This window comes from Phyllopteryx taeniolatus, chromosome 17 (assembly GCF_024500385.1).
Source record: "Phyllopteryx taeniolatus isolate TA_2022b chromosome 17, UOR_Ptae_1.2, whole genome shotgun sequence".
Classification (NCBI taxonomy): domain Eukaryota; kingdom Metazoa; phylum Chordata; class Actinopteri; order Syngnathiformes; family Syngnathidae; genus Phyllopteryx; species Phyllopteryx taeniolatus.
In genome coordinates this window covers 319857-336726 of record NC_084518.1, presented here as the reverse complement: position 1 = coordinate 336726, position 16870 = coordinate 319857, and the positions used below count along the sequence as shown (strand labels likewise).

Sequence of the window (16870 nt, the reverse complement as noted above, 5' to 3'; positions counted from 1 at the left end):
AACCTGCCTGCCTTTGGTTTACAGCCGAGGTTCGAGTCTTCGAAGAGGACTGATTTGCATCTTACGCGATAAGGGTACCATTTGGGGACCGGCCCCGTCTGTTAGACGCCAGCAGGCGGGTGTGGCTATTTCACGGACACAGAGTGCCACCTTGTGGCCGGCGGAACCCTCCAAATATGGTCACGTGGAGCGGCCGGCTTCCGGGTAAACCCGGGGGCGGGGCTGATTCCACGCCCAGATAATTCAACGTTTCGAAACTGGCCTCCGGGAGTTTCGGGGGCTTTTTCCTTGTCCTGGCTTTGGAAGCGGCTGCCATGACACCAAATAAATGGAATTCGCCCAAAAGCCAGGTGTCTCCAAGTCTTCATTCATTCCTGCCCAACGGAAGCCGGTGGTCTCGCGACTCAGAACCGCAGGCGAAAAAATCCACCTCACTCTGACGCGCACACTTTGAAACACAATACAGAAACGCTCACATTTACGCTCACAGACTACTGAAACACAATACAGAAACGCTGTCACGCACAACACTAAAATGCTCGCACAGTTGCTACTTTAATGCACTCATTTACTACTGAAAGGATGGATGGAGGCACGTTTCGCGGAATGCTCACACACTACTGAAACACTCACCTGTACTACTGAAATACTCTTAACGCATCCGCTGAAACGCTCTCATTCGCGGTACTGAAACTCGGCGGACTGGCCGCGTACAGTTTAGTTGTAAGAGCTACTTGTTCCGTATCCATTTTATTTAGGTATCATTTGATTTAACTTTTATGCGTAATACATTTTAATTGAATCATTATTTCATATGTTGTTATTTTCCTATATTTTGGTGCAGTGTTAATGTTCAAATTGTGTGTAATGTTACAGCATCCCACAAAAAGTATGAAACCTGTGCCTTGTTTTTTGATGAAGACTTGGGCCGACTATGCTGCTGTATGTTAATGTTGGTTATCATCATGTTGGCACTCGGAGAGTTGAATCTTTTTTCTTTAGATGTGTCAAAGTTTGAGAAGCACTGATCTGCTGGATTCACGCTCCCGTGACGTCAGCCAGAAGGTCTGCTGAGTAGAAACAATTCAGTTAAAAAATAGTTCAAAGCTTGTAAAAAAAAAAACAACAACAACAATCAAGGTAAACAAATCGAACAAGTTTTCGTTGCGCTGTGACATTAGCGTGCGCGCCGCCGTGTGTGCGTGCGCGCGCGTGCTGCAAAGCAGAACGCCCGCTGCTCGCTCCCGGCTGCCGGCTGACGTGCGCGCCGCCCTAGAGAACGTTTTGGCGTTTTCCTCGGCGAACATTTGAGCGACGACATGAGCGCCGACATTTGTCCGCGTCCGGGTGAGTGAGTCTCCCACGGCACGCGGCCGCCCGGGTGGCTGTTCCCCGCGGGGACAGCGGGAGACTGAGGGGTTTTGTCTACGTCTCGTCGAGGCTGCGGTGCGCGCACGCGCGCTCGCTCTCGTTCATGTCTGGCTCAAAATGGCGGAGAGGCCGCAAGCTGAGCAAAGCTAGTCGCTCGCTCAAGATGTTTCTTGGAACGTTCTCGCGGCGATGTGAGCCAACGACAGCAAACTCGAGCGCTTCGTCGTCAACCGTTTTGCGCTTCCGTGTTGTCGTGTGTTAGCATCCGGCTAACGTTAGCCTTCAAAGTTGTGTCGGGGAACGACTAGCTAAAAGTGTCAAGTGTTCAATTTGTTGACGTGGTCGTCGCGTTGACATTTGGACGCGTTCTCCTCGTCAAATGCTAAGCTCGAAAGGCTGACGTCATGCGTGGTTAGCTATCACGTGAGTGACGCCCTGTTTGGTGCACGGCTAACAACAAGCAAGTGAAAGTTGGCATGTTAATGATTTGCAGCTCCTCAACTTGGTTGGTTGGCGTTTGAGGCGTTCGGGAGGAGTTCAGCAGGTAGGCTCACGACCCGCGCCGCGGAAGGCTGACAGGTGCAGCCGGCTGACTGGCTCGTGGCGGCTAAGATTGACGTCACACGAAAAGGGCGTTTCTGGTTTTGCAAGGAAAACCGGCGAGCTAGCTGAAGCTCTGCTAGCTGGCGGGCGGGCGCAGGCAACAACACGTCCTTCGCTCCCTGTTCAATGGCAAACCGAAAAGGTGACTCATTAGTTTGGGACTGCTTGTGAAATGTAGCACAACGTACCCAAATATCAACAGATTTGTCTACATTGCAATTTGGATACAAAATAGAAGGAATGCCATTTGTATACTTCAAAAATCTGTGAACCACACATTTGTTTGTTTCTACAAGAAAATTGTTTCATTTGCTTTTCGCCCCAAGTCAAATGAAAAAGTGCTGTTGTTTTACTTTTGTACTCCAATACAAGAAACGCAAATTGCCTGTAGGGCTGTCGTTAAAAACAAAATAATGAGTCACTTTTTCCTTTGTTGATTGCTAATCGAGATTAGAAACAAACAAGAATGATGTGTGTGTGTAAAAGACCGACCCGCTTTGCCAGCAGTGTGTTTGGGTTAGCAAGTGAGTAAAAATCGCTCGACTGCTGCGCTTGCCTGAAAACCAAAAGAGATTAGATGGTCGTTGTGGCGTCTTCTAATTATTATTAATCATATGTGCATTTAATTTAAAGCTGCGCTTTAAAGGTCAGATGACAAAGATGTTATGGGGTCAATTCAAATTCATATTTTCATCGTTTCTATTTCCTATATTACATGCACGTAACTTCCAGAAAGTTTTCAACCATAGTTTAGCCACAAATGAGTTTTTGATGACGCGTAGTGAGTCCTCCCCGAAGCTCAAGACAAGCGGGGCGGGGCGGGGTGTGGTGAGGTGAGGTGACTCTTAACCGCCGCAAGGGCTCCCAGAAGTGACGTTGCAATTGCCAAACACAGCGCGCTACACACTATACCCAATGGCGAGCAAAGTCTTGGAATATGTGGAGGAGCAGGATTTCGACGTACAGGAAGCACCCAACTGAACTTGGCATCGTCAAAGCGTACGTTTGAGCCGATCGCACGGTGACGACGACGAGCAGCCAAGTCGCAGGCGTAGAAAAAAAAAGAAAAAGGGAGTGGCCACTGGTATGTCAAGCTAGGTTAAAGTGGAATTCATGTTTGATTCATGAGACCTTATATTCAGCTGTCCAAGTACAAAACTGCTGGTGATGACATTGTTGGCTTTGGGAGATGAATCTTGTTGGCTGCGCTCCTTGACATCAAACTCACACACACACCGGTGACTCGAGGTTGACGAGTCTGCTGGTTAAGCAGCTTAGTGCTTCTTTCTCTTCAGGTGCCCTTATGCTGCTTTTGGCATCGTTGGTATGGGACGACTTGTTCTTTTTAAAGCGTTAACTCGTTGGTGATGTCAGTGATGCTTCTGAAACACTTTGGCTGTGTTGGGAATCCTTCCCCATCCACGACACGGTTGTGCTTGAATAGACTAGTTGACGACAACGATGACGAGAGCTTGAAGTCGATTCATCGCCACTTTTTTGGCATTGACCACATGGGCGCCTCACTGAAATCAGCAGGTTGTCGCGTGGCGCGGCAAACTAGTAACATGGTCACTTGCAAAACATGCTAGTCTATTCCTTAAATATTACAAAAGCACAAGTGCTAGGAACAGCCATCTGAAAAGGCTAATGCTAATGCTAGCTGACAAACAGCCTAAATCCCCACGTCAACTGTCAGTGAATGTACCAAACGCGCTCTTGTAACAGTAAAAGGGAAGAACGCCGTAGCGGCCGCTTAAGCGACTAAACGGAGTCAAACGGGGGTCGCTCAATATCCTGTTTATTGTGAACATCAACAGTGAATGTCGCCAACAACTAATCTCATGATTTTATCTCTCAAACATTGTTCCGCCTTCCAGTCCCCCCATGCGCCGATTCCTCATCCAATCACTAGTCATACTCTGACACCTTTGTGGTCTCGCGCACAGTCGGATCTTAGAAAACTCTTGCAACAGTCCGCCAAACACTACTGCGGGTTTGTTACAGAACATTCTTGTCCTGTCATTTTTGACATAATATAATCCGTGCACCGCTGCACCGCACCTGCAGTTGTGTTACGTGAATTGGTGGTAGCTTAGCAAGTTCCCACGTGCTGCGAGGCCTTGAAGGTATCTGGATACGATTGGACGAAAGAGTCAGGGGTGGGGCCAGTGCAACAGAGGACAACGCGATCGTAAGCGGGTTAGCGTGTTTGGAGGCGAAAGCGCACAAAAAAACCCCATCAATGACGTTGGCAATGAATCGACGACAGTCGTCGCCTTACATCAACTTCAAAAAGTGGGAAGTCCTTCAACCTCGACTAAATACGAACTGCTAGTGTTCGGCAATATATCGATCAATACTATTGAATGTATTTACAAAATCTGGACTTTCTGAAAGTGAACTTCTATACGTTGGCAGCTCTGCAGTCAGAGCCATAAATGACTAATAATTGATATAATAATTTCTTTTGGCTTTCAGTTTTCAGCCTTGGGTTTCTCATTTTCAGTGTTTTTGCTATTTTCATTTCAGACGATTATATTTTGAAATACCATCAGGGGAAAGTCATTTATTTCTTTGTGATGTTTAGAATTGTTAAATAAACCTTCTGCTTTATAATGTAAATCAATTTGGTCTGGTCCGGTTATATACATTTACAAACTTTGATACAGTAAATCTCGACTCATATTGACATCAGGGGGAAACTATTGTAATATCCAATTTAAACCACATCAAAGCGAGTTTTGACTGTGCTGCTTGTTTTTTTTAGCGTCTTTCCTGGACGGCGCGCTCAATGTAGCCCACAAAACTAGCAAACAAGCCACGGTTACCATGAAATCAATATATCCCATGATACATTGCGCCAATACAATTTAGTGATGAGTGAATGATTCGCAACTTTCGCAACCTTCCTTCAGGCCGCCGCTGACTGCTGAGAAAGCAAGTGCACTTCCCATCTTTCTCGTCCCGGGCTGCTTCTCCACTTCCTGTCCGCGAAGGTTCACGCGCCGTACGGTCGCCCGACCCATCTGGGCTCCCCGAGTGGGAGAGAGACGCCGCCGCCGCCATCATGGTGCTGTCGCAGAGACAAAAAGACGAACTGTGAGTGCGTGTGCGTTTGACAACGTGCGTGCCCGGAAGATGTGTGTGTGTGTGTGTGACAATCTAAATGTCTGTGTGGATCTGAAACAGTGTGTGTGTGTGCGCGTGCGTGGGAGACGTGTGCGACACTCCGTAATGTATATGGCAGTGTGCATGTGAAGTGTGTGACGTGTAACAATGTCTCATTGAATGGTGCGTGGATGCGCACCGCAGAGGAGGGAAGGGCGGGACACACAGACGGCAACCGATAAGTTGATGCGCTCGCCGCATGCTTGTTGTTAGGGGTGTACCGATCCGATATTTGATATCGGCAAAAAAACGTGTCGGATTATGTCGGGCTGGATCCAAAAGATATAAGCGCTCTTATACAAGGGGTCCATTCCAGGCGCCGCCCCAGAACTTGTATCCTACATGCCGTGAAGAACCCACATGATCACAGCAACACTAACTACCAAAGGAGTAATCGGGACTGTCACGTGCTTAATTTCAATTACTGACACTCCAGTTGAGGTTCACTATAAAACTAAACCCAACGGAAATTGTTGCCTGCTTGTTGTAGGTTAAAATGCATCTAGTTTTTTTTTTTTTTTTTTTTTTTTTTTTTTTTTTTTTAAACACACAATGAAAACCACCATTGACAAGCTTATGAACATTTGCGTCAAACTCGCGGCACTTGAATTCTCAAAATAATGCGTGCACCGTACTGCCCCTCAGCGGTCAAGACAGAAACAGCAGGAATAGCGCTCCCAGCAAGGCACGCCCAAACTGGGCCAATCCAAGCACCTCGAGCCTCACGATGATTCCTTTGCTCCACGACATTGTCGATCCAACTTTACCCCAGATGCATCAACAAGTTCCAAAGTGTCTTGGATGGAACCGTCAAAACGGTTCCGTTCGACTGGTTCGCTTCGGTCCGTGCACTTTTTCCCCCACATTTTACTAATGTGAAGCGCTGAGAGAATCCTAAGGCAGCGCTAATACAAGCTAAGATGGCGGCGGGTCAGTTCTGGCGGTGCGTTTACGGTACGTTCGGAAATACTACCTGTCGTCCCAACGATACTCTGAGCGCGTACATTCCGACATCGCCCTGAGTTCCCGAACGGTGCGGAGCGTAGCAGAGCGTGCTCGGAGGGCATTTACAAACCCGCGCATAGCGTCCCTGAGCCAGTGTTGAACTCTGGGTAACGTAGTCACGATGCACGTTTGTGCAGCTGTCAATTGATTGTATTCTTTCATAAAAAAAAAAAAAAAACACTTCTCAATAGCGTTAGGCAAAAACTCGAGCGTGGGAGGAGTTCGGTGAGGCCATACACTGTAAAAAAAATAAATCAACCTTGACAAAATGTAACGTATCATGGTAACTTGATGCAAGAGATTTTTGAGTTTTCTCAAGTTTTGCCTACTGTTGTTGACGTAACTAAGGTTTACAAGTTATGACAAGTTCTGCCAATTTGGGTCTTTTGGTTGCCCTAATGAAGATAATCCTGTAAGGCTAACGAAGAAATTCTGGTTTCAATGCCATGCATTTCTGCCTTCACCAAATGCAGATATTCTTGTTATATTCAACAGTATCAAACATTACTTTTTAAAATAAAACCTTAGCATAGTAGTAGGTGAAGGGCTGGAAATGTTTGAGTTCGCTTACCTGCTATGGCAAAATGGTTGTCCGTTCCCGCTTCTTTCAAGAAAATGCTCAAACGCTAGAAACAAACTGCAGACCAGACACAAATCTGTAATGGGAGAAACCATTTTTTCTTCGGGGGTTTCAGTAAAGAAATTGTCTACGGACTATCGTCACACGGCTCAGGTTCAGTCGGAGGCGAGTTCGCCGCTCGGTCGACTTCAGTAATGATGTGGAGTTTCTCACAGGTTCCTGATTTAACTCGAAAAATCTACGAAAAAGTCAATAATCTTTGTTGTGCTATCTCGAAAATATTAGTTAGGACAACAATGAGAGAAATGTGTTGGTTTACAACCTAGTTTTTCTAGGTTGGAAATCGAAACCTTGATTTCTGAGTCGATTTAGTTTGAAAACTTTAATGAGCTCAACAATCGCTAGTTAGCGGTTTTACAGTGTGGAGAAAGGCTTCCTGATGGCTTCGAGGAATTTCTGGTCTACCATCCGGCGTCTCAGGAGGGGGAAGCAGTGCACCATCAACACTGCGTAGAGTGGGGAAGGGGCGCCGCTGACCTTGACCTTAAAATGAATAATAATGCTAATAATGAAAGAAAAAATGTATCAAAGTAAATCTGATTTTCCTAAGCGTCAACGTGTAGCGAACCAAAGCAAAAACCGTGAGCGCAAACGCGCGCGCTAGGACGCCATGGTGCATTTTGTGAAGCATTCCAGCCGTTGTCCTGCCGCACATCTGCAGAAGGCAAATGCTCTTCCCACCGTCTACTGACAGAATTGAAATGCCATTTGTATTTATTATTCGTTATTTTTTAGGGTCTTCAAATGGATTAGATTCGTTTGTACGATGTGCTTAAGATAAACTGGTTATGTTGCAAATATTTTGTATTTATTAATTTTATTAGATTTATTTAGATTCAAATGTAGTGCAAATGCTTATCTTTAAAGTTAGACTTTATGTTTGTTTTACTGTTGCCGACGATTGTTCTGCGTCTGAGTACTATCACTTGATTGAAGCCGTTTCTATCATTCCGTACTCCAAAATAAGTGAAAGAATGTCCAATTGGCGCTGATATCGATATCGTATCGGTGACCGAAAAGTAGTCTGGGGACATCCCTACTTGCCGCCTTTTGATCCGTGACAGCGCGTGCGGCTCCTGCAGCTTGTCGGATCAAATTGCGTCTTATGGCGCTTCGACAGGTCGCCTAAATGAAGAGTTTTGAATTCTCTCCAATTTGGACTGGGACCGTTGCGTGTAACTGTGGCGTACTTCCTGATGTCTGTGTATGTGGTTTCCATGGCAACGTGTCACCGCTTGATCAGAAACCGGGCCATCGCCGACTACCTGCGCTCCAACGGCTACGACGGCGCGTACTCTACCTTCAAGAAAGAGGCCGACTTGGACGTGGTCAGTAACTTCCCAATTATGAGGGCCTCAGTAGATTCATTGACAAACCCTAACCCAAAAAGAACTTCTTTTTTAAAAGTATGAATTACAGGCAGAACAACTTTCATTTAACTTCACAACAGAGGGACGAATTGAGAAAATTCGGCCAATTAGTTTGCTGATTTTTGTCTTTTGTTTTTGTTTGTCGTTATCGTTGTCTTATGTTGTGTCAAATAAAATACAAATGATTTGAAAAGCTCTAACATCGGCCGATTCTATCAGCCAGTCTACGACTCGGTCAGGCGCTGTTAAGTACAATGATACGATGGTGCCTTGACCTGCGAGTTCAATTTGTTCTGTGACCAAGCTCGATTTGCTGTCATGGCCAATCGGTGTTGCCCGTTGAACGGAATCGAAATGCCATTAATCCATCCGAGCCCCCCCCAAGACACACAACAATCGCTTTGTACTGGAGAGGTGCCTCAATTAATCGATTAATCTTGCGCTTCTCAAACTTTTGACACCAAGTACCACCTACAAAAATTCCTCAAGTTCCACCCAAGCAAATATTTGATTGGAAGCCACTGTAACATGCACAGTTTAAAACATTAACACCGCGCTTAAATATATTCCCGCATCCATCGGGTCGCGGGGCCGGCAGCAGCTGAAGCAGGCAAGCCCGGACTTTCCTCGGCCAGGAGACGGAAGTCTCGCCAGCGTGTCTCCCCAGACGTCCGGGGGGCCTCAACCCGGTGGCACGTGCCAGGGACGCCTCACCGGGGAGGCGTCCTAACCGGGTGCCCGAGCCGCCTCATCTGGCTCCACTCGGGTTAGCCTCTACCGGATGAGCGCCCGGACACCCCTCGGAGGAAACTCATTTGGGCCGCCGGTATCCGCCATCTAGTTCTTTGGGTCACGACCCACAGCTCGTGACGCAGATCCAGCGCTAAACGGAGAATCCTTCTTGACCGTGACAGACCGATACGGAGTCTGCCTCGCCATCTGCCTGTCGCTGTCCCGCTCCGTTCTCCCCTCACACGAACTCCAGGAGAGGGCGCGCCATCCTTTTTCGACTGGGGACCGTGGCCACAGATTCGGAGGTGCTGGTTTTCATCCCGGCCACTTAGATATCGGAATATAAAATGTCAATGTGAATTGATGGCCTGATTTTGAATAAAAGGATCTGTTTTTTTTAATCGGCGTCATTGATTAATCAAAATTAGTCGACAGATTACTCGCTTATTCAAATCATCACGAGTGGCAGCCCTAGCGCCGAAACTCGCTCGCTCGCCGCCCAAAGAAAAAAATCGACCACTTAACGGCTCGTCACTGAGGTGACTCGCAAGTCTGGCTACCCCTGTATACTGTGTCATATATTAAGTCGGCCTGAGGTCATTTGTGTATTTGATGTCCAGAATGAAGACGTGGACAAAAAGTATGCGGGTCTTCTGGAAAAGAAATGGACGTCTGTCATCAGATTACAGAAGAAGGTGAAAAGATGTTTGATGCGGACTTTGTTGTTGTTGTTGTTGTTGTTGTTGTTGTGCTGAGTGCCAACTTGCTGTGTGGAGGTGATGGAGTTGGAGTCCAAGCTGAACGAAGCCAAGGAGGAGATGACACACGGCGTTCCGGTGGCTCAGAAGAGAGACCCCAAAGAGTGGATCCCTCGCCCCCCGGAGCGATACGCCCTCAGCGGGCACCGCGCCCCCGTCACCAGGGTCATCTTCCATCCCGTCTTCTCCGTCATGGTCACGTCCTCCGAGGACGCCACCATCAAGGTGATCGCACGTCAACTTGGCTTTAGTGCGCTGGTCCTCCAACTGGGGTCCCCACAAGTCTAATTAGCAATAAATGAACTTGTATCCTTTTTTTATTTATTATTTGTTTAAAAAAGCATCTCCGATTGCCTTCCAGCAGGCTCCTTTCTTGTCGTCGGCAAAACAATGCGGAAATGTTTACGCTTGTGTCGTTTTCAGCTTTGCGCGCGTGTGTGTGTGTGTGTGTATGTGTCTGTCAGGTGTGGGACTACGAGGCCGGGGACTTTGAGCGGACCCTGAAGGGCCACACGGACTCTGTTCAGGACATCTCGTTCGACCAGACGGGCAAGCTGCTGGCTTCGTGTTCCGCCGACATGAGTATCAAACTTTGGGACTTCCAGGGTTTCGAGTGCATCAGGACCATGCACGGTGGGCACGCACGCCAACGCTTCTCATGAATTGCGATGAGGTCACGCTAAATAAGCAATTTGATGTGCAGGCCACGACCACAACGTGTCGTCTGTCGCCATCATGCCCAACGCCGACCACATCGTGTCCGCGTCCAGAGACAAGACCATCAAGATGTGGGAGGTGGCCACCGGGTACGCACTCCCTAGGAACTACTCCCAGATACATGCTCTGAAAGCATTGCAAAGGCGTTTTATTTCGACGCCATAAAATCAGCATCTCTGTACTTTGTGACATTAGAAACCAACCAAAATGAATTTGTCACACACGTGAGGGACCCCACAAAATACTTCAAATGACCGCAGTGATATGTAGAGCTCGGAGTCGCCGTCTAAATCTCGATTTGCTGTTCGCGTTGACAGTAACGCATGACTAGCGAATCACAATCGAACCGTTACTCCTCGTACTATTCTGAAATAAAGACACGTCACTGTCCGACAAAGGACAAATCCAATTGGATCATTTGATAGTGATCTGTAGCCCCCAAGTGACGTCCTGGCAGCTTTTTTTTGTCACAACGCCTGAAAGAGGGGACGTGGACGCATTTGGCCGGTTGCCTAACGGTCTCAGAGAGCTTTTATGGTCTCGGTGCAGTAAAATGCGTAAATCCACGCCGGCTGAGAACTTTAGCCGCTAGCGGTCACGAACGCCCGTGCAGCTCTTCGGGCGCGGCCGTCGGACGTTATCGTCTCGGGGGAGGCGGCTTCGTGCATCTGTGATTCTGCCGTACACGCTACAAAGGATACGCGTGTTTCGCTTCTGTCCGTAAAGAAAACCGCAGGCGAGCAATTGGGGTTGAAAGCGTCGTCATCGGCGCGACATTAGCGCAATGTTCACTAGTATGCGGCGTCGACGGTAATCGAGAATCTATCCGTTCGGAAAGCGCATACCGATAACCCTTTGAGGGTCGCGTCCGTGTGCAGGTACTGCGTGAAGACGTTCACGGGCCACCGGGAGTGGGTCCGCATGGTGCGGCCCAACCAGGACGGCTCGCTGATCGCCAGCTGCTCCAACGACCAGACGGTGCGCGTGTGGGCCGTGTCGTCCAAGGAGTGCAAGGCGGAACTGCGCGAGCACGAGCACGTGGTGGAGTGCGTGTCCTGGGCCCCCGACAGCGCGCACCCCACCATCCTTGAGGCCACCGGGTCAGAGGTACCCCGTCGGCGGGGGCGGGGGCGGGATCGGGCCGGCCGATGCTTGAAATGTTCCTTCCTCCTTTGTTTGGCCGTAGAACAAGAAGAGTGGGAAGCCCGGTCCGTTCCTTCTCTCTGGATCCCGAGACAAAACCATCAAGATGTGGGACGTCGGCATCGGAATCTGCGTCATGACTTTGGTGACGACGCCCACAAACACGACATGCACAAACATCCACTTACGACACAACGATCTTCGGGCTGTTTCTTTCACCTTCGCTTATAAAAGCAAACAACTTCATTCAAAACAGGTTTCGTGTTTTTTTGAACATTTGACTGTTTTGCAATTCTTTGTTCTTTAGTGTTTAACTTTACAACAGAGACATTTTTGTCATCGTCCTATGTTGTAATGTATTCATGTATCATTTTTTTGCCGATTTGAAAAGTGCTAATATCGCCTCCTTAATCGGCGAGGCCCTACTAAATGCTTTATATATGTTTGCAAAGACCGAAGGGCTAGGTAGGACCGAACCGGAGCTGCCAAATGTTACGGAACGTCTATTTTGTTACGGCTGTAACACTGAGCGTCTGACATTCCCGCCGCGTCCACATTGAACGGCTGCTCCGTGCACGCAATTTTATTCTCAAAGTTTTATTCAAAGTTCTCTTTGCATCCGGTGTCAAGGCGTTAAAGGTCACTGATCATCTCCTCCGTGCTAGCAAAGAAACTACGCTTCTTAGCGTGCTTCTCCCAAAAGGGTCCCGAAGGGAGGACGAGGAGTGGATAGGCCAAGACCACGTCAAAGTCACGCTAATTGCTGCCGATCGTTGCAAGCAGTCGCAAAACATCCAAATAAAACGGTTCACTGGGTCTGGCTGGAACCGCGTTTTTCTGGAGAGTAACCAACTTCGAACAACAAAATAACAGGCCAATGAATGCGCATTTAGAGATACAATTACAAAATAATACACGTCCACACAGGACGCTGCGTCTGAACCGGAAATGAGTTTTAATTGGGAATTGTGAGATCTGATGAATGTGCTTTTTTTGTGTGTTACCATGGTTGAAAACAATTGGCAAAAGACATATTTTTGATGACGCAACGGCGAAATCTCCTATATTGCCACTTTGATTCAGCCTGCAACTGTTTGTAATGTCATGACGATTAGGATTGTGGCACGGAAATATTCTTGACAAAATTTTGAAAATATGAAAATTCAGACGCATTTGGACAAATTTGTATAGGTTGGCAGCTCTGCAGAACTATGTAGTTCTGTGTTGCTGATTCTTTTTTTGGGTGGGGGAGGCGCATGACGAAAACTGCCCCCGATGACTCACTTGGCGCCCGGCTGGAATTTCCCCGTCCCACGACGTGACCGCCCGAGCGCCTTCCCACACCCCGAAAATGCATCTTGCCGTCAGATACTCCGGTGGTGCGCCGCCTTCAGAGCGCACGTCACAAAGAGGAAGGCGGAATTTTTATTTCTAACCGCGACTCGGCAGCCAGCGTGCGGGGCCGGCGTAGCCACTTTAGAGCACCTCGTCGTCTGCCGTGAGTGAGTGAGTGCGTGTGATAGCAGAGAAAAGGCGTGAAATGACCTGAACAATATGGTGTTGTGTGTTGCGCTGCCAGGTGGGCCACGACAACTGGGTGCGCGGCGTGCTGGTGCACCCCGGCGGCGGCTTCATCCTGAGCTGCGCCGACGACAAAACTTTGCGGGTTTGGGACTACAAGAACAAACGCTGCACCAAGACGCTGAGCGCTCACGAGCACTTCGTCACCTCTCTGGGTCAGTCGGGTCCTCAGCGCTTCCTCGTCCTCCTCTCGTCAGCTTTGGCCAAATCTCCTCTCTTTGACACTTTTTACTTGGATGTATTTTGCAGCTTTCGACGATGCACAAAACAAGCCCCCTTTTCTGCTTTTTAGCATAAAGAACATCTACGTAATAGAACTTCAGATCTGCTCGAACCTACCAAAGAATAAAGCATTTTTAGGAAGTTAACCTTTTTCGTTTCGTTGCGTAGTTCAGGTCAAAACGTGGAACTCATTTCAGAGATGCACTACACGCACTGTGAAATATTGAAAGACTTTTTAAAAGGTGTATAATTCACCATGTCTAGAAACGAGAATATTATGTAACAAGCGATCGAAAGACAATTGGGCAGCAATTTGCCCACAGACAATGAGTACGGAAATTGACTTTTTTTTTTTTAACCTTATTCTCATTCACTCAAAAAACAATTCCGTAATAAAACTTTAAAGGGTTAACTTAAAAAATATAAGTCTAAAGTCTGTTGCTTATTTTTGATTTAAAAAAAAAAAAATCGATAATTTAACAGCTGTCTAATTTGAATTGGAGTTATAAAAATCAAAATGTCAATTCTATAATTTTACAGAATGTACATGTTTGGCCACAAAGATGGAGTCTGGAGGGAGTGTTTGAAAAAGTACTAAAGCAGTCAAATCCATTTTGTTTCTCATCTTTCAGATCATTCACCAAAGTTCAACTAAATAAAGACAATAATTCAACAATAAAACTTTAAAGGCTTTAATTCCCCCCCCCAAAATAATTGGTAGTTTTGAGAAAGTTTGATGTAAAAAATGTTTGCTGCGGCTTTTCGAGCAGTTTATTCGTGCAAGGGGTGAACAACACTTTCATTCTTCTTCTTCTTAGATTTCCACAAGAGCGCCCCCTACATGGTGACGGGCAGCGTGGACCAGACGGTCAAAGTGTGGCAGTGTCGCTGAGTCCGCTTCCTGTCCCCAAGTCCTGCTTCGCATCCCCTTGTGACCCCGCCCCCTTCCCTATGCCCGCCCCCAGATGACGATCGTCCTTTTATGTAAATTATTGCGGACGTCCCGTGTCCGCGCACCGACCGTCGGCGGCCGAGCGACCGCTCGTGCCTGTCCCTGCATGGCTAATTGCTTCCTGGTTTTCATAGGCCACGCCCCCCTTTAGCGCCCAGGCCGCGTTCTTGTGGAGGGGGGGGGGGCATGATTGACAGCTTGTCCAGACTAAACACCATGAAAAAGTGTCTGAAAGTGTGTGTGAGATTGAATCAGTGTAACTGAGCGTGCGCGTTAGTGTGACGTCATCTTTCGACCCTCCCGGCCCCCACCCTTAATGCCCCACATGCGCCTGCCAAGTGGAGGAAAACGCCTACTCGTCAGTTTGCGGCGTGTGCGTGCGTCGTCGTCCAGTGCTCGCTATCTGCCTTGCTGACCCGACGAGGGCTGCTGCCTCACGTGTGCGTGCGCGCGCACACACACACACACACACACACTCATTACCTTCTCATATGCACACACGCACACACACAAGTGCACATCCACGCACATTAACAGTTGTGTACCTGTATTTGTGGATGTCATGTTTGCAACATAATCAAATAAAATCATGTAAATAGCACTTTTGCTATTTGCTCATTGAAATCAAGGAGCGCTTTGGCAAATAGTGAACAATAATTCCAATTTTAAAAACAACCCGGTGATTTCGACCCGCTTAGTGCCTCTCCCAGCTGACGGCTACACCACGACAAGACAACAAGTCAATGCTTGACACAAAAAATGAAACTCAGTCATGTACGTGCTTTGTTTCTGAATACATGAAATACGTTTAAAGACAGTGCTGAAAAAGTGTAAAGACTGGGAACAATTTATTTGGGGGTTTTAGAATTTATTGGGCGGGGCTAAAACGGGGTCGCGCTGACATCACCAGGCAACTGCACGAGTCGGCCCGCCCCCGCTGCGGGAGCCGTGCGGTGTTATGTCACCTCGGGATTGAAAGTCTGGATATGTATTTATTTTTTGACAATGATCCAAAAGATACATTTGTGTGTGTATATGCAACAGCTATATAGTAATTGGGGAGTCGGGAATGATGACCTTTGATGGGTTTCTCATCGTTCCCGACTCCAATCCCCACGACGGGGTTTTGCCTCCGTGTTTCAGCCGACGACATGAGTTTTCTCATCAATAATGGACGCTCCCCCGGCCTACTTCCCGCTCACCGGTACCCGGCAACCGTTGCCGGGGCGACCGCGCTTGAGGGCCTCCACGGCCGGCAGGGAAAATCGACGACAAAGAGGAGGAGCAGGGGTGAGGCCGGGTTGATGCCAGGACGACGGAGAGGAAGAGCACCTATGTCTTCCTCCTCACACAGGCTATGTTTTCATTTGTCTTTGTTGGTGGCAGGGGGGGTGCGGGCAGGCCACGTTTTTTTTTAGGAATCCCACTAGTGTTGTAGGCGGGACACACCCCGCTCCAATGTAATTGGCTGCTGTAGAACATGCCCTTCTGCTTCCAGACCGTAAAAGAAGTGCCTTGGATGTAGTGGCGTTTATATCGTGAGGCGGCTCGGTCACCGGGTCAGGATGCCCGCGGACGACTCCGCGGTGAGGTGTTCCCGGCACGTGCCACCGGGAGGAGGCCCCGTGGACGACGTCTCCCGGCGGCTCGGGATTCCCCTGGAAGAGCTGGACGAAGTGGCTGGTTCCCTGCTTAAGCGGACCGACCCCGGATACGCGCAAGAAAATGGATTGAGAATGCTGGAACATCTCGTGACCAACACGGAACAGCTGACTTCCTGCGCATGCTTTGCTAGCGATCACAATCAGGATCAATGACATGTTTGAAGATTTAGGGGTGAACCTTTGCCATAAACGAGCACTAGCCTAGTGTATTTGTGTATTAATTTGTATCAATGGACGATCGAATGGCAAAATAATAAACCTCGGTGTATTGCAAATGTTCCAATCATCAATGCATTGGAATTCCTTTTCTCCAGACCCAATGCCTACGAGCGGGATAGTTTCTCAAAACCTTGAAAAGGACAAATAACTGTCCTACATTCCAGGTGATTCCTCTAGCACCTTCACTTGGGCCCCAGGTCACCATCCCCGGCCCACTGTAGATTTGTTCAAGCGGTTCGAAACTGACACGCTTTAGGTCCCAGACCAAACATCTAATGCGGTGAATAGATCTTCAGACAAAGTAACGCTACATTTGATGTAGTTCTATATTCCCATCTGTATTAGTCTCGGTCGTTGTTCATGGTTGTCATCTTTGTTGTCCCTTGTCTTTTGTTGTCATGACAACAAAACAACAAAAACAGCGCCAAGAGATCCAGATCTAATGGTAATTCTGTCAGCTTGGACTGGTTTGGGAGGACGTCTTTTTAGTTCAAACGGATCCGTCAATTATACTTCATAGTTGCGTGCGTTGACTCCATGAGCGTGGAACTGAATGTCTGGCGGCGACTTCATTCAACGACTCGATAAAGCCAAGCGTGTCTTCATTGCAGAAAAATCCAAAGAAAGGGCAATGTTGATTGCAGTGTGTGCGTGTTTGTATATCTATCACCAGTGAAGCGTCGCTCTGTCTCCGGGGACGGCGGGAGTCGGCCAGAGGTCGGACG

General features: G+C 48.0%; 1 protein-coding gene across 4 annotated transcripts; it reads left to right on the top strand.

Moving 5' to 3' along the window:
* The first annotated feature begins 1188 nt into the window (after positions 1 to 1188).
* LOC133466835 (lissencephaly-1 homolog A-like) lies at positions 1189 to 14890 on the top strand. Of its 4 annotated transcripts, none has more exons than XM_061750932.1 (11): positions 1189 to 1347; positions 4890 to 5073; positions 8031 to 8115; positions 9510 to 9584; positions 9666 to 9872; positions 10112 to 10280; positions 10351 to 10453; positions 11243 to 11471; positions 11551 to 11652; positions 13087 to 13243; positions 14129 to 14890. In XM_061750932.1, exons 2-11 carry the CDS (start codon positions 5042 to 5044, stop codon positions 14200 to 14202), a joined length of 1233 nt encoding a protein of 410 aa, XP_061606916.1. In that variant the 5' UTR covers positions 1189 to 1347; positions 4890 to 5041; the 3' UTR covers positions 14203 to 14890. The 4 variants fall into 4 exon arrangements, with proteins under 4 accessions (XP_061606916.1, XP_061606919.1, XP_061606915.1 ...); XM_061750934.1 differs by lacking the exon at positions 1189 to 1347 and adding an exon at positions 1611 to 1915; XM_061750931.1 differs by lacking the exons at positions 1189 to 1347; positions 8031 to 8115 and adding an exon at positions 1430 to 1562.
* Positions 14891 to 16870: the final 1980 nt, after the last annotated feature.